This window comes from Palaemon carinicauda, chromosome 44, assembly GCF_036898095.1.
Source record: "Palaemon carinicauda isolate YSFRI2023 chromosome 44, ASM3689809v2, whole genome shotgun sequence".
In the NCBI taxonomy this organism is placed as follows: Eukaryota; Metazoa; Arthropoda; class Malacostraca; order Decapoda; family Palaemonidae; genus Palaemon; species Palaemon carinicauda.
Window position 1 is genome coordinate 32,809,666 of NC_090768.1, and position 18,398 is coordinate 32,828,063.

The 18,398-nt window shown below is 39.7% G+C and overlaps 2 protein-coding genes across 2 annotated transcripts in view; both read left to right on the forward strand.

Moving 5' to 3' along the window:
* Positions 1–17,064, forward strand: part of mRpL15 (mitochondrial ribosomal protein L15) — a 47,278-nt gene extending 30,214 nt beyond the window's left edge. The window contains exons 4-7 of the mRNA XM_068366895.1: positions 2,317–2,482; positions 10,976–11,135; positions 11,988–12,112; positions 16,818–17,064. Of these exons, the coding sequence (XP_068222996.1) occupies positions 2,317–2,482; positions 10,976–11,135; positions 11,988–12,112; positions 16,818–16,994 (628 nt within the window). The 3' untranslated portion in view covers positions 16,995–17,064. The remainder of the gene's footprint in view (positions 1–2,316; positions 2,483–10,975; positions 11,136–11,987; positions 12,113–16,817) is intronic.
* Positions 1–18,398, forward strand: part of LOC137634545 (uncharacterized) — a 469,969-nt gene that overhangs the window by 285,476 nt on the left and 166,095 nt on the right. The gene's annotated exons all lie outside the window — the stretch shown is intronic.

Sequence of the window (18,398 nt, forward strand, 5' to 3'; positions counted from 1 at the left end):
AAGAGGCCTTTGGTAGAAGCAGACCAAGCGCCAGATAAGAAGCGAAAGAAAAGTGGCAGTGATGAAGGAAATACGTAATGTAATTGAATTTAGAAAATACAAAAGGTAAAGTAAAAAGAAAATTAGAAAAAGGAAAAAAAAAGAAATTTTATTTTAAGTTAATCTTAGAGTTAAGTGTTAATATTTCCTGCCATTTGTAAATGCGTTTCCTAAAATTAAGAGTTAATATTTTCTGTCATTTATAAAGCATGTGTTAGAATAGGAAATGAAGTGAGTGATTTTTTTCCGGTGAGAGTGGGGCTGAGACAGGGATGTGTGATGTCGCCGTAGTTGTTTAACTTGTATGTTGATGGAGTGGTGAGAGAGGTGAATGCTCGAGTGCTTGGACGAGGATTGAAACTGGTAGACGAGAATGACCATGAATGGGAGGTAAATCAGTTGTTGTTTGTGGATGATACTGTACTGGTTGCAGACACAGAAGAGAAGCTTGACTGACTAGTGACAGAATTTGGAAGGGTGTGTGAGAGAAGGAAGTTGAGAGTTAATGTGGGTAAGAGTAAGGTTATGAGATGTATGAGAAGGGAAGGTGGTGCAAGGTTGAATGTCATGTTGAATGGAGAGTTACTTGAGGAGGTGGATCAGTTTAAGTACTTGGGGTCTGTTATTGCAGCAAATGGTGGAGTGGAAGCAAATGTACATCAGAGTGAATGAAGGTTGCAAAGTGTTGGGGGCAGTTAAGGGAGTAGTAAAAAATAGAGGGTTGGGCATGAATGTAAAGAGAGTTCTATATGAGAAAGTGATTGTACCAACTGTGATGTATGGATCGGAGTTGTGGGGAATGAAAGTGATGGAGAGACAGAAACTGAATGTGTTTGAGATGAAGTGTCTAAGGAGTATGGCTGGTGTATCTCGAGTAGATAGGGTTAGGAACGAAGTGGTGAGGGTGAGAACGGGTGTAAGAAATGAGTTAGCAGCTAGAGTGGATATGAATGTGTTGAGGTGGTTTGGCCATGTTGAGAGAATGGAAAATGGCTGTCTACTAAAGAAGGTGATGAATGCAAGAGTTGATGGGAGAAGTACAAGAGGAAGGCCAAGGTTTGGGTGGATGGATGGAGTGAAGAAAGCTCTGGGTGATAGGAGGATAGATGTGAGAGAGGCAAGAGAGCGTGCTAGAAATAGGAATGAATGGCGAGCGATTGTGACGCAGTTCCGGTAGGCCCTGCTACTTCCTCCGGTGCCTTAGATGACCGCGGAGGTAGCAGCAGTAGGGGATTCAGCATTGTGAAGCTTCATCTGTGGTGGATAAAGGGGGAGGGTGGGCTGTGGCACCCTAGCAGTACCAGCTGAACTCGGTTGAGTCCCTTGTCAGGCTGGGAGGAACATAGAGAGTAGAGGTCCCCTTTTTGTTTTGTTTCATTTGTTGATGTCGGCTACCCCCCAAAATTGGGGGAAGTGCCTTGGTATATGTATGTATGTATGCATCTGTTTTGCAAAGTTAAGTGTAAGTTTTCTGCCACTTGTTAACGTTTTCCGCCGTTTTTCGCTCTCGGACATCGCCTCATTCCAAAAGTAAGGTTCCACATTTTTGTTACTGTATATTTACAGGTTACCAATGGTTAATTTATTAATGAATAATCCAAATATAGTACTTGTCAAACAGTTAGTACTGTTTAGTGGTGTGTATCCTTTTTATAATCATTTAATGTGGTGTGTTTGTACGGTCTGGAACACATTAGGCTATTTACAAGTAATAGGCGACTCAAGACGAAAAAATCACTTTACGAAAGCCATTATGGAACCAATTAATTTCGTGTTGTGAGGCATTACTGTAATAGCTCAGCCAGTAGCCACAGTGCGGTAGGTATTCTATGTATGTTTCTGTTGGGTGCTTTCAGTTTTAATTTCAATGTGGCAATGAGGAGCTGGTGATCAATACCTATACTGTATCTGCACCCTTATAGCTTCTTACATTTCTCAGTCCTACTTCCCTTTTTTATTGTGATCTATTTGATTTTCGTAACTGCCACACACTGTTTTATACTTTTAAGAAATGAAAAGGGGAAAGTGAGTAAAGATGAAAAGGTTGTAGCAAGTAGGGTTTGGTTCATGCAATTTATATACTATAAAAATTATCATAAATCTAAAGGTCAAAGTGAAACTACAAGTTATGATAAGAAAAGCAAGAGAACAGGAATTTTTTTTAAATTTTAGAGTAGACATTGTCACTTGGATAGCTTCAAGAGAGACGCACTATAAACAATAAGGAAGTTTCAAAGAAATAATACCAATTACTCTAAAGATTTTTTTTTCTTACAGCGTGAAACTGAGTTACAAGGTAATCTGTATGGGAAATTTGCAAAAAATGATCGATACCAACCGTTTGAGAACAGATATTCCAATTGATGTAACACAGATAGCTAATACAAAGTTGCTTGAAATCAAGAGCTTGGAAAGGGAAGGCGGTATTATGCTAGAAGATGATGTGAGTATTTTATATAAGAGCTGATTTCTGTATGATAAGGATATTGTAGCATATTTGAACCAAAATTAATGTGAACTATTTTTGTTTCCATATGCAATACAAACATTTTGTGCTTTAAATAGGAAGCACTGTGGGGACAGCTGGAATTACCGTAGATTCTTTAACGAGTTAGGTACGGTAGGCAACAACGGGTAGGTGAGGGGGAGTCACCTACCTTCCTGAGTCAGACCAGTCTTTACTTGGGCCACTTGGTGAAAGAATGTGTTGCTAGTTTCTCATTTTTTTCACCTTCACACTTTGATTTTTTTTTAGTGCACACTCACTTGTGATGTGCAAGAGTGCCCCCAAAAGGTAGGACATTATTAAAGGGTTCTTGTTCCTAAAGAAATACAAAACTTTTCAGCGGAAGCTTGATTGCTCTTGAATTGTGAACAAGGTGCTGTACTTTATGTCCTCAGGTTACTAGGGTCTTGTCTTATGACTTATTGTGGATACAATGCATCTTCCATAAGCTATTAAGAAAATGTATTTCGACCTCCGATACGGGCATTATTATTAAGAACTGCTGGACTAGTTTTGCACGTTTGGCAAACCAGTATATCGTTTTGGTGGTAGAAGAAAGAGTACGTCAGTGCCTGAGCAATGAAACATGTTTCTGAGCATCCCTCAATTACCGTTGCAGAAAAAGAAGAAATACCAACAAATATTGGCCGTGTATTAAAACTTAGCCTTACAACTGTCGCTGGAATTATCAAGGATAAAGATGGTCTCCTTGATCATGTGAAGGGATCTGCTCCAATAAATATGATAGTAATTACAAAGCATTGCAGTGTTCTCATTATTGAATGGAGAGATTGTTAGTTCTTTGGTTGGAGAAACAGAGTCCACAGTGTATCCTAGTAAGCTTGATGGTAATTTAGACAAAAGCAAAAGATTGTTTGACACTTTTAATGAAAAGGGTAAAATTAGTAAAGATGAAAAGGTATTTCATTCAAGAAACTAGAGGGGCACTGAGTAGAGTGCAGACTTATTTCTCATTAGCGTGGATTTTCATGCACTCAAATACCAACTAAGTTTGAAGTCTCTGTGACAAGTATGTTTAAACTTATGGCCGATTATGTCATATGCCTTGATCCTGTTCCTGCTAAGTCTTGTCAAGTTTGAAGGCTAGTCGACCAGCGTCCTTCAGAAACTGCTGAACTAAGGCATCCAGGAGCTTGGTTCCCTTCAGCTGAGAGTCGGGTACAACACTTGACCCTTCCATCCAGCAGTTCACGACTAGCTCCAAGGATTCTACAAGATAATCTGGACCACCACGAACCTCCTTATACAAGGCCAGACCAGTAGGCAACTTGGGATTGCTGCGATCAGTAGCAAACAGACAGTCAGTTAATGCAGGCCAGCAGGATAACCAGTCAGCTGTGGCATTCTGATCACCTTGATAGTAGTTAACAATAAAGTTAACTTCGGACAGGTCCTCTAGTGTCCGTGTTAGACAACCGTCCACCATCTTCATGTCATGAAGATACATCAGGGGACGGTGATCAGAATGAATCACAAAGAATTGACCATACAGGAAGGCCCTGAATGTTTTCACCCCCCCCCCCCCCATTGCAGAGCAGCCAACTCACACGCAATGGTAGAGTAACGGGTCTCGCAGTCAAGGAGTCGTACGCTATCACCTGATGCTCCCCTGGATGCTCCAAGGACTCCTAGCACAGCCAAGCACCAGCACCCTCACCCTCACCCGTAGCATCAACAAACAACTCCAAGGGTTTAGCATCAGTGGAGTAGTCAGGGTATGACAACATAATGTCCTCCTTGATCAGTTCTTTCAAGTTCTCAAAGGCACCGTCCATTTCTGCAGTCCATTTCAGTTTTCTAGTCCCTTGGGATTTACGTCCTCCAGTCTTTGCAGATAACGGTTTGGCTATTTGTGAGCACATGGGGATAAACTTCCGTTGGAGGTTTACCAGTCTGAGGAATCCCCGTAGCTTACGTACAGTGGTAGGTTTAGGGAAGTCCTCCACTTTCTGGAGGTATTCTGGCAGCTTACGCATACCAAATTGTCCAACCAGATGACCAAGATACTGGACCTCAGCTTGAACCCAAGAACACTTTCCGAGTTTTATCTCGAGTCCATATTTCTGGAGAGTAACCAAAAGTCATTCTACCAGGTTCAGGTGTTCCTTGAAAGAAGACCCAAGTATCAAGATGTCATCAATGTAGACAACCACCTTGGCTTACGAGAACTCTTGGAGAACACTGCATTTTTCTCTGGAACACTGCAGGTGCATTTTTCAGTACAAACGTTTAGCGTCTGAACTGCCAGTGTCCAAAGGCTGTAGAGAAAGCCGTGTATTCTTTACTGTCCTCTGCCAACAGTAACTGGTAGCATCCACGAACCAGGTCAAGGGTTGTAAAGTATTTGACTCATTGAAGCCCAAATACGGAATCTGCCATGTTAGGCATCGGGAAGGACAGTCGCCTTATTCATTCTACGGTAGTCCACACACAAACGTATACTATTTTTTTCTTTCGGACTGGAACAGTGGGTGAAGACCAAGGAGTGATGCTGGGTTCAATAAAACCCAGTTCATGCACCTCCTTGCACTGTTCCTCGATGGCGTCAGCGACGGGTTTGGCAAACCGTCGAACCTTCTGGTAAATGGACGTCTCATCATACAGGTGGATGCGTATTGGTGTGCTTGAGCAGTCTCCCATATCATCATCACCAGTACTGATGACCAGAAGATGACGTCGAAGCATCTAACAGAACTGGTCCTTCTGAGAAGAGTCCACTCCGTTGTAGATAGACAGATTGTCTACCTCTTACAATACACTCTGTTCAGGTGTCAGGTTGCACTCCTGTGTTATCAGGCAGGATAGAGGAGCATCCACCATTGCCATGGTAAACAACTTTTCCAAGGTCACCCTTCTTGACCTTGGTAGTTTCTTCAGATGAACCCTTGCTTAAAACTGAGGCTTTTGCATCTTTCAGTTCTAAGATGCCAGGGATTGCTGTAGCTTTTCTTGACAGACCGGGGGTTATGATATCGCTATCATAATACATCTCCGGCCAACAGTTGGATGAACAAGCAAGGCACCTAAAAGAGGTGTCAAGCTAATTTAAGAAAATCTACAGTGACAGGAACATGTGTGAGCTCAATACTGAGCTCAATACTGGCATTCCTAATTGAATCGGCTGCTTGAAATTCAAGGTCGCAAAGCACTTGCTGACAACTGGCTCCATGTATTGGGACATAATACTCCCAAAGAGGCTCTTGGGGAGTACCACCAATGCTCAGCCAATTTTGGGCACTAGGTGCTCAGCCATAGTCCCTGGAGACACTAACACACTGGGGGTGAATATCATTCCATGCGTATAGGGATCAGCAGTTCAGTATCTAAGGTAGGTCCTGTTTGAACTTAAACCCTTCAGACCAGTGGTGTCGGGTACCATCTGCAGCTGGAAATCCTGCACTACACTCAATGACAAGAGACCTCAGCTCTGGAGTCAATGAGAGCATCCAACACTCCCAATGGAAACTCAGACCTGGTCACTGAGACAACAATGAGCGGTGTAAGAGCCAACTGCGCCAGGTCAACCCTACGAAGAGTTTTCAATACAGCCTCAGTTCCTGCTTCCTCCCTGGAGGATTCAGTTGGAGAAGCTTTGGAAAGTGTCGAGGACAGGTTATCACTGGCCAATCCTGAAATAGTCATCAGATGCGTAATGACCTTTTCAGGTTGAGGGGTAGCCTTGAAAATCAAAATTTCTGAAGCTGCCTCTGTGATATTAGGAGCAAACTTTCTAGCACTTGCACCCTTCTTCAATGTAACCCAATCTTCTACACAAGGTCTGGTGTTTAACACCCTATGATACTCCTTGGTTCTTGATGACTTCCTGGGCTTTGACTTCTTGCTCCTCTTCTTCATCTTCTCAACGGTCTCTGAAGAAGCACTGGACTCTCTCCCACTTCAGCTCTCCCTGCTACTGGTTGAATCATAGTAGGACGACGAGGTTAGAGTAGCGTTCACTGGTACTGCTCTGCACCTAGAAAGTCTTGACAGAGGTGGTCTCCCTTCCAGGCCTGCGGGCAGTAGCTGCCTAATGGATAGGTGATCTGTGGATCAGGGGCGCCTGTTGCCTACACTGTGCGACAATATGGTTGGCCGAGCCACCGCGAGCGTAGGCACAGGTTGAGGCGTCTGCAACACTTGTTCTGCCCTGGTTTCTCGCACCCAGTGCAGTACCTCCTCTGAAACCGAGACCTATCCGTGGTGCGAAATGGTGGCAGGCGCACTTCCACAGGTGCAGGTTGAGGAGGAATGTGTGGATACACTCGGTCAGGTGCAGCTGAACGATTGGGGGCAGCCATGGCACCCTGTCAGCATATGAGCCGTGCTATGACTGTCCCACACGACTAATGGCCAAGTCCTCTGAATTCTGGCTTTGCTGACGGGATGCCTCATCAAGTACATTTAACAAGTGTAGGACATCGTGCCAAGTGGCCTTACGGCCAGTGGAGACATTAATAGTGCCCAGAGACTGCTTCAGCCAACTCACAGGATTGCTTGGAACTGTTTTGAGGAGCTTTCGTCTCTGCTCTCTCCGGTCCTAGCGATGCCAAAGATATGTCAACCTGTAGAAGGAGAAGGAGGCCAACCGCACAGCATAGATCTTCAGCAGTTTGCCCTCTCCACAGGTGGCACTGCTGATACGGGCTTTCCTCCCTGCATCTCATCTCTCTCGGGCTTCTCGGCACCAATCAAGGAGGCGTTCCTTCATATCGGGGTATGAGATCTCAGACCCACCTATTGCTGAGAAAGCCTCCTTGATCTCCCCCTTCTGAAACCTTCCCAACTCAGCAGTCCACTGACCAGAGCTTCCTGCGGTATACTGGCACAGTAAGCCTAGAAATCCCTCTGACCAGTTTCTAGCTGGAAGATCCCAGGATTGGGGTTCTTCCTGGAGTCAGGGGCTTGAACAGGTCAGACAGATGGCAGTCTGACTAGAGGGATTGGACATGATCGGTGGAGACAGTGTTGGCTGAGCTGACGCTGGGACAGGAGCTGTAAGTTCACTGACCCCTCTCCCCTTCGAGGAATTGCCAGACCATTGACGTTTGGCCAAGCTGGGGACATAGAAGGGGCACAGGTGGTCACAGTTGTCGTAACCCCAGTGGCAATTTGGCATGTTGGAAAGGTCTCGACGCTCTTAAGCGCCCCCACCTGAAGTATCAGGGACCTCACCTGAGTCGCCAGGTCACTGATAATCACAATTAGGCCCTCCACGTCCCAACTAAGGCTCTTCTCAGCCAATGTCATGTCTAAAAGGTAGGTGTATCCCAGGATCAGGTTATACAGCAAGCCACACATTTAAGAAAACAAGAAAAAAAAATACAAAAATCCTTCTTCAAATTACTATCCCATCGGGTCCCAAAAATAAAACCTATATTGTAAGCGTTAACATCACAACAGAGCCTTTACAGTCAAGGTACAAAAGAATGCTTCAGGCTAAGGAGAACCCTGCAACATGTGGTTCACAATCTTCACAGTAAGTCAGCAGGGTCTGGATATTAACTCTCTTAAAGTTTCACGACCATTATGACATATTTTACTCCACTTTGTGGTCACTTGTTTCTAGTACCTAATACATGATCCTAATACTGGGAGAGTTATGTCACTATATCCAAAGAGGGCCCCCACACTATGATGGGGAAAGGTCTGTCAGGGATTCTGTGCACTCAATAAAAATCACATAAGTGGAATCCAGCCTCTACTCTAATTTCACTGAAAGGTCCACCTACTGTCTGTGCAGTGTCGTGGGTCAACAAACCTTTTTTTGCTTTATTTTGAGCACTGAAATTTTCACAACATTTAAGCTCCAAGAGTGAAATAGCTCGAACGTGTATGTACATGGGCACACTAGCAAACTGAAGGTCTGTATTTGTCCATTACGTACAACATCGGGGGTAATCGATTGGTGAAAGATGAAATCAAGAAACTGTTGGGACAAGACCAGATATAAGAGTGAGAGACTCATAGGTTTAGTACAGGAAAAACATACTGCAGTAGCGATTCAGCAAAGTTAATCTAAGACAAATTTCTGGCCGTTACTCTGTAGAAACAAAGAAAGGGATCATGAGATGCAGGAATTTTGAGATAAGAGCTCCACAAATTAATAAAAGAAAGAAAAAAATATTAAAACTATCATTTAAAAAGAATTTAAATTTGTATTTTTTCTAAACTTTTCTTCCACATTCTCCCCCACTAGCTCTTTAGCTTGTCTCAAAATTCCTCACGACTACCAACAATGCCCAACACCAAATCTATACAATTCTAGTGATTAGGTACATCATTTGACAGTTCAGTAATGCAAGCAATTCTGTGGTGGAAATAGATGATAAATCATAATAAAAAATGGATATACATTAAAAAGTAAAAATTATATTATCATCCATCCCTTCCAACAAAGCCTGGTCACCTTCCAACATCTCATTACACGGAGAAGCTTTCACAGACAGTTGCAAAAGAATGTTGCGGATACCTGCAAAATTCTCCAGTTGCCAGCTAACAGGCTAGTGGACTACTTTCATTGGTTGGTGTTTTGGACGGGGTATCTTCCCCCCTCATTGAAACTTTCCGGTGTTATGGAGATTTCTTTTATACTTGGGGGGGGGGGGGGGGGGGGGCCTCCTTTCGGTCTCTGCGATGAAAGGCCACCGCTCATCCGTGAACATCGCCTTCAGGTCGAAAGCAATTGACCTTCCCTCTGCATTGGTATTGTCTCCTCATACAGAGTTTCGAGTCTACTTGCCCTCAGTAGAAAGTTAACCTCCTCAACAGAGCATGGTATGCGTCTCTCAGTCCCTGAAGGGTGCCCCGTGATGAACTAAGACACCAAACAGCAGATCTTCCCTTGACCTTGAAGAAAGGTCACCTGCTCGTGTTGATTTCGGCCAAAAGAGTCGGCAAATCCCATGGTCCACCTTAGACGTCTTTCATTCTTGGCGATGGGCAAGGTAATACTCGGCTTCGTTCCTGTGAGCTTTTGTATCCCAGATTCGAATCATTAAGATTGAGAGTCCTTTGTAGTGTCTCTAATGATCCAGATCAACTTAACCATGGTCAAGTCTGGGATGAATGATAAAGAATGACTGGCTCTCTTTCTTTCTCTCACTTTCCCCCTGTGGGGGAACTGCACTTACAGTACTCTGCAAAGCTGGCCTCTGCTGTCTGCAGGTAAAACCATTTCTCTTTTGTAACCTGATTTAGAGATATATACTTGTTACGCCCCCATATCCCCTGGCGAGGTGGGATTGGGTAAGGTCTATGGTTGATTCAAAGAGTCCTTCGTTTCTGAGAAGTCTCACCTAGACTAGTCACAATCACACAGATTGCTTGGGCCGCTAACCGTGCTTCGCACGAATTTAGCGAGGTATCAGAGTTTCTCCATTACATGCGGAGCACGTACGGGAAAACCCCGGGTCAAATATCAGCCAGTTGGTTCGGACTTCCACCCTCCTAATGGGCAAGTCATCCCTATACAGTAAATAGCAAAAGGGTTTGTTTTTAGTGTCATAAAAAAAAATAAATTTGTAAGTAATTTGTATTTTTCCTAACAATACAAACTTTGAGCTATTTATGCAAATTGGTCCACCAACACCTGTCCCCTGATAAGTCTTGTCTGCAATAAAAAGTGACGAGACAACACAGGTGTGCGTGTGTGAACGAAGTAGTCTGCTACCTCCTCACCCCCATCCCCTGCTAACTTAGCAGTAGGGTAGTTACAACTCTATAAAAGTCTTATGGCTAGTCTTCAGGCTTCGTTGAAAGTATAATCCATATGAATAGCCCAAGGTTTGTATGGTTAGGAAAATACAAATTACTTTAAAATTTGTCAGATTTATTATGATTCTTGTAATTAGACAAATATAGGCATGAATATATACAATTTTTATAATAGTGTAAGTGCTGGATAGCTACGGTTTTTTATTTGGGCAAGGCAAGTGAAATTAAACAGAAAAGTCACTGTTAATCTGTAGGAAACAACAAAATACAACATAACTTAAGATATGGAAAATTTGGGGAAAGACATTCATTTTCTTATGTTTAATGAAAAGATTTTATGAAAACAATAATGCTGAACATTAATGGTAAGGCACCAAATTATTTAGGCTTTACCTTTACCATATTTCATTTCATTATACTGTATTAACTTTATCCTCTTTTATTACTAGGTACCTTCTGTGTTGGTAATGAAGTTTGTTTTGCATGATGAAATGTTAAAAATCCATTCATGTTGTTTATAATCAGTTTGTTGTTTGAGTTCACCATATTTCTTTGAAAGTTTCATCCATACCATCCTTAAAAATCTTAATAGTTGCTGTATCTTCAAATGAGTGTGCTTGTAAATTATATTGATTATGATGCCAGTAAGGATTTTTGTAAATATTCTTAATCATGTTCATGGTCTTTTTCTCACAGGGTATAGATCATTTTAAAGCAAGAATAAATATAGAAGTTCAGTGGGCCTCGGAAGCTGTAATAGCCGCTGTAGAAAGAAATGGAGGATTCATCACTACAGCTTATTATGATTTTATGTCTCTCGATGCAGCTGTTAATCCTTCCATGTTTTTCAAAAGAGGTAATTTTTTGTTTTACTTGGAGTTATAGTTTCAAATGTATTACTGTACCAACTAAATAAACTACCAAAGATATAGGTTTGATAATTATTATTTCATTTAATTTTACCCAGTGTTTATATGGCTTACATGTTTCAAGAACCAGCTTTTGGCAAGAAAGGAGTTTCTACTTGTATTTGATTAGCAGGGTCGAGTTTTTTTCACACATCGCTATAGTCAGTGCAGTGACAGTATAACGACTTTGTGTTTGCAGTTCAACTTGCTTTACCTTGTAATAATGCTTCTCTAGGCCTCACTCTGCTGGTAAAGCACCATTGGACCCATGAGTTTTGTTTATGAGATACACTGAACTAAAACAGACATTCCTGAATGATTATAGCTCTTGGTAATGTGTAGGCATTTTTGAGTTCACTCCTATTGCTCTTACGCACAATCTACACTTAGAAAGATCTGGTTTAATGTTGTTATTGTTCTTAAAATATATTTTGATTGTTCATTACTTCTCTTGTAGTTTATTTCTTTCCTTATTCATTTTCCTCACTGGGATATTTTCCCCGTTGGAGCCCTTAGTCTTATAGCATCCTGCTTTTCCAACTAGGGTTGTAGCTTAGCTTGTAATAAGTAATAATAATAATACTGTACTATGCTTCTGACCAGTGACTATCATACTAATTTCTTTATCCTTTGCATTGAGAGTCCTGGATTTGGGTAATTTAACCTGATTCTCAATGAATTATTATTTCTAGACTTTACATATGTTGGCATTACATTTGTATTTTTAAGACTAACAGGTTTTTAATAATAGTGATGATACTGAATTTGACATACTTATATGATAAATTTCATTGTCCTAGGTCAACCAATTCCACGACGTATGGTCCCTCCCCAAGACCTTATTGGCTACTACTCGGACCCCAAAAATCGAGGTTACTTAGCAGACCCAGCTTTAATAGCAAAGGAGAGATTTATCCTAGCACAGGTAAGATGTTAGCTTTTAGTTAAGCAATAATAAAATTAGATGTTGAAAAGTAACTATGTTTCATAGTGAAAAGCTAAATTCAAAATTGATTCTCATCTGCTGATTTTTATCAGTGGGCCACTGTTATCAAATTAGAAATACAGTACTTATAAATTAAAATAAGTGATAATTAAAACTTCTTTCAACTGTATATATTAAATGACAAGATATGTATGCTGTATAACCTTTCCAGCTTTTTACAAAGCCTTTTTTTTTTTATTATTCAAAAGTTACAAGAAAACAATTGTTTTATAGTGGATGCTTGAAATAAAAAAAATTTCATTAATTATAAAATCTAGGATTACGGTATTTTACATGGAAGGGATACAAAGGTTAAAAGTGCATCGGTCTTGTCGATAAATATCACTTTACACTGTTGATGTTCTGATGAAATGGAAATTAACTTCTGATGGACTGCTCCATATATGTATATTGTATATTGGCTGATGATTTTGACAGTAAACAGAGTAATGAAAAACTTGAACTTCCTCATTCCTGTTTTCCTGAGGCTAAACTAACTAGTTTAGCTTTTCGATCTCGTGAGATTAAAGCTCTGTTGATGGACCTTGATGCTTATGGAGGTGTAGACCCAAATGGTATTTTTCCTTTGTTTTTTTATAAAGACAGCAGATTTCTTAGCTCCAAAGTTATCTGTTATTTTGCGCAAGTTAGCAAGAAGAGGAGCTTTTAGCTCTTGTTGGAGAATTGCTAATGTTACTCCTCTATGTAAATGTGTTTGTGGTAGCTCAAGTCCCACTGATTACCGCCCAATTTCTATAACTCCCATATTATCTAAAGTTTTTTAACGTCTTAATAGGTTTGCTGAAGGTAATCATCTACTCCCTAGTTTGCAATTTGGTTTTCGTAAAGGCCTTGGAGCATATGATGCCCTTCTTACAATCTCCAATGCTGTACAGAAATCCCTTGATTGTGGTCAGGAAGTTCGTGTGATTAGCCTTGATTTTAGTGTTGCCTTTGACCGTGTCAATCATGAGGCCCTTGTTTTCAAACTGAAACTGTTGGGAGTGGGTGTGTCTGTTTCTTAGCATTATTATTGAATTTTTAAGTAATAGATCTCAAAGAGTTGTTGTTGATGGGCACCATAGCGAGTATAGGAATGTGATATCCGGTGTTCCACAGGGTAGTGTTCTTGGCCCATTACTTTTCATACTATATACTCATGACATGTGGTTTGGCGTAGAAAACAAGCTTGTTGCATATGCAGATGATGCTACTCTTTGCATCAATTCCATCCCCTGAATGTAGATCTGGGGTTGGTGAATCCCTTAATAGAGATTTAGCTAAAATTAGTGCATGGTGCAAATTATGGGGTATGAAGTTGAATCCTAACAAAACTAAGTATGGTTGTAAGAAGGTCAAGGACGGTGGCTCCTCAACATCCGGATCTCAGTATTGATAATGTTTCTTTAAATTTGTATGACTTAAAATTTTGGGTGTGATTCTCGACAGCATATTTACTTTTGAGAAACACATTAGGTCTGTGTCTTCTTCAATTGCACAAAAAATTGGCTTATTGAGAAAGTCTTACAAGATTTTCAGTGATCAATCTATTCTGAAGAAGTGTTTTAATTCTTTCATTTTACCTTGTTTGTAGTATTGTTCTCCTGTCTGGTCTTCAGCTGCTGATTCTCATCTTAATTTGTTGGACAGAAACTTTCGGTCTATTACATTTCTTATTCCTGATCTAGATATTAATCTTTGGCACCATCGTTCAATTAGTTCATTATGCATGTTGCATAAGATTTTTCATAACTCTGACCATCCTTTACATTCAGCTCTCCCTGGACAATTCTATCCTGTTCATAATACTAGGCAGGCAGGTAATTCTAATAGCCAGGACTTCTCCATCATGAGGCTCAATACTACACAGTATTCTAGAAGTTTTATTCCAGCTGTTACCAAGTTGTGAAATGATCTTCCTAATCGGGTAGTTGAATCAGTAGAACTTCAAAAGTTCAAAGTTGGAGCAAATGTTTTTATGTTGACCAGGCTGGCATGAGTCTTTTTATAGTTTATATATGACATATCTGTTTTTGACATTAATAGTTTATATGGGACATACCTGTTTTGATGCTGTTACTGTTTTTAGAATGATATATTGTTAATGTAATTTCTCATCATTAATTTATTTCCTTATTTCCTTTCCTCACTGGGCTATTTTTCCCTGTTGGAGTCCTTGGGCTTATAGCATCTTGCTTTTCCAACTAGGGTTGTAGCTTGGATGATGATGATGATAATAATAATAATAATTATTATTATTATATATGTATACATATATAGTAATCCCTTGGTTATCGTACGTGTGTCATTCCAGGGACTCAAACCCCCTCGATAGTTGAAAAACTACGAAATAGATATATCAAATCTATATGTTTTTGTCATATTTAATAATTTTTCATATTAATAAAAGGATAATTTATTAAGCCTTGAATCTCAATAACCCAGCCAAATTTTTACCACATTAGCTACCCTGATACTTAATATTCTGTCCTACCATTAGTAACACCGAGGCTGAGATACGACCTCACTCACCTCCTGTCTTTATTTGCTTTGGAGCAATCAGTTGAATAACAACCATTCACTCCTTTTTTTTTATTTCAATACCCGTTTTGCCCTCAGCTCCTCCAATTATTTGTGTGATTGTGGGCGTCTATACTTATTGTCGATATTAACGTTTTTTTGTTTATACTGTTTGATTGCCATTATTATTCTTGTGCAACCCAAATATTTCTTTTTAATGTACTATAGTTGCAGGATTCATCGGAAATTCCTGCTCCCAACCTTACCAGGAGCTGCCCTTTGTGGGTCGGAATGAGTTTGTAAGGTCTGTAATCTTTCTCCCCTCTTTGAATTAAATCGTACTCGGCTTGATAGGAAAATGACTGTATACGTTGAGCATCAGAAAGTATTACAACGAAAGAGAGCTTTCAAAGAAACAAAAGTGAACGGATAATGAGGATTTATTAGACCCGTTTTGGGGTCTCAGGTTCTTCCCCCTCTGCTACGGAGGATTCTGATCCCTACTAATTCCCCCTCCCTCCCAACCAGCCATTTTGCATGTTGATTTGACTTTAATAATCCCTACTAATTCCCCCTCCCTCCCAACCAGCCATTTTGCATGTTGATTTGACTTTAATAGAGTCTAGATTTAGTTCTTTAAGGTTTTCCTGGGGTCTTAAGTTAGAAGTTATACAACAAAACTTGGACAAGGATGCAATTGTAAACAGTTACAAATTGACTGAAAATTGGAACTAGCATTTAATCAAATGACCAATAACCTTATCGATTCATTTTCAGCTCCCCATCAGTTACCTGTCGACAATATTTCAGGTAAAGGTACGACTGCTTTCCCGTCTTGCAAACCCCGACATGCCATAAGCCTAGGGGGCAACCTAGGCTAGTGCCTGACGGTAGTTTACCTAATAAATCCCTAGGTGTTTATAACAGTGCCTATGAGTGCTATGGTCAGATTTGAGGGCTTAGGACCTAGTGTTAAACCTAAGATTGTTAGTCATCAATCCATAACTATGGGAGCAAGGGTAGGCCTGGATTATGGGTCCGAGTTAGATGAGGACAGAAAAAAAGTTTAAATCTGAGACTTCAGAAAGGCTTCAGTTATTGCGGATCCTCTGGACAAGGATCAGATGTAGAGTTCAGGAAGATTTTGGAGTTAGTACTAGGGTTTCTCTCAGTTTCTTTGGACAACCCTTTGCAGATGCGTTCTCCACTACATTTTTCTTTTGCACAGATATTTGAGCAAGTGAGATCAGATGTGTCTCAGCTACATTATCTAAGTTGGTTGATTACTGAACGAGAGAAGAAGCTTTTCTTCCCTTCTTAAGTTCTGTAAGGGAATACTGGTATATCAAGTGGCGGACGATCTGTCCTTTGAAAATCCCCCCAGGCTGGACCCAGAGCTGGAGCACCTATTTGGTTGCCCTCTTCCCTCGCAGAGGTCTGCTATTCCCAATCCCTCGGAGGAGTCGTGGTCTATGGAATTGGCACCTCATTAATAGGAAGCCCAATCATTCAATATGTGGCTTATGGGGGCCCTTTTAAATACATTAAAGTACATTAAAGTATGAATGAATGATTTGAAGTTTTCTGACATCCTGACATCGAAGATCATCGACGCCGATATAGTTTATTATAAATAAAGAGTAAAAAATATTCAATTAAAACCATAAAAACAATGTTATAAAGGTTTAATAGCTTTCATTAGATCTCATCTGAAATAAATCTATTTGGCAAGTCAAAGGACTCTAGTGGTAATATTTCAATGGGTGGCTGCTACCTTGGCCAACCTACTAAACCATGGTAACAATTCAATGGTCATTGCATCAGGCACTGAAGTATTTCCTATTTTGAAGGATGAAAGGTTCATTTTCACAGAACTAAGTACTTGAATCAATATTTCTTAGAAAGTTACTGATAAAGGTTATGGTAAATAACTCGGACAATAATTACCCAAAAGAACAATTCAAAATAATGAGCAAGCATGTTAACAGCTCATCACAACTTTTCACATTATTGATGAAATAAGATGTCTATAATCATGTTATAGAGGTATGTATTTATATAATATTTAAAATTATTTACAGTTTATTTTTCTCCAGTATGCTAAGGTTATGACTTTACATTACAGAAGTACGGATATGAGTTACCAGATGTAAATGATGCCCCCAACAAAGATATGCTTCTTGAACGTAAGGACCCCCGTCAGATTTTCTTTGGCTTGGAACCTGGATGGATTGTTAATCTATGCGAAAAATTCATCCTGAAACCTACTGATCCTGAACTTCAAGAATATTATGCTTCATAATTACATTAGAGTAATAATTATTGTACAGAACAGTTGTAGTGTTTTTTTGGTGAATAAATTATAAACTGTATTTGATTTTTATTGAACTTTGATTTTATTAGGTTTAGTGAATTTAGAGTAAGGGACCAGTTCCTCATAATACCCCTGTGATTTTCATGCAGAATTTGTCTTAGAAAGAAATGGCATATGGGGCACTACTAATAATCTCTGCATGGAATTTTGGTAATTGATATCCATGCATTTTTAGCTTGGAGAACATAATATTTCATGTTTCCTTTAGGTTTTTTAATGTCTGGTCCCATCACATCCCTTTACTGACCTGGGTACCTATTCATTTAGTTTTTATTTGATAATTCCAAGGAGATTTAGTTTTTATTTGATAATTCCAGGGAGAGATATTTATTTCAATATCTCATACACAGTAACACCACCATTTTCTTTGATTTCCCAAGGAGTAGATTATCAGTCTTCCTATACTCTCAGTGGTATTCGTGTATGTGTCTTTACGTTCATTGGATTTCATTGTCTGTTCACTTATATACTTACAATTTTCAAGTTATAATTATGCTGAAAGGTGCATAGTCATATGGTAATTAAATTTGCCTAGAAAAATATGAAGATGAGAATGTACTACGCTAGCCTCGTCTTGCTTAGGCGTTTATATTTTCTATTTGAGGGGAGGGGTTCACCACTCCTTAGTAAATATCCCTGAAATACTATAATTGTGCCCTTATGCTCCCTAATGGTGATGAAAATTACTGAAATCTATTCATATGAATCTCTACAAAAAAAAAAAAAAAACCTTTAAAAGCTGATTTCTCAAAACGAGAATTTTACAGGAAAATTATTATTTTATAATAGACAATTTTTGTCATTAAAACATGAAAAGATTGGTCATTTCATAGTCTAAAATCTATACAAATAAATTAAAAAAAAAAAAGGAAAAATTTCCATAGGCAAAATTGTCATTTTTGAAAGTGACTTCCTTTACATTGATAAAATATTTTAAAAACAATTTGAATTTTTCTTTGCTATACAGACCCAAGTCATTTATACGGTTACTCCTAGCCTCATTTCCTCTATGACCAGACAAAGGAAAAAAGGTTTGATTGCATCATTCTTACCGTTGCAAAGCAACCACTGAGCATGTGGAGTAGGGCGCTTGCACATGACATTAACCACTCTCTCCTGGTCAGAGACTTGTGGGGTGGTTGAGGTGGGATTTTTGATAAATGACTCAGGTTTTATTGCTTGGAAAATTACAAATTGTTTTTAAAATTTCTAGTTTATTCCTATATGGATACAAACTTTCGAGTCATTTACATGGGAGTCTTCCTTACGTGGGAAGTCCCTATTAAGATTTATGCCCTTCCTCTCTAATAAATATTATTACTATTAAATGAT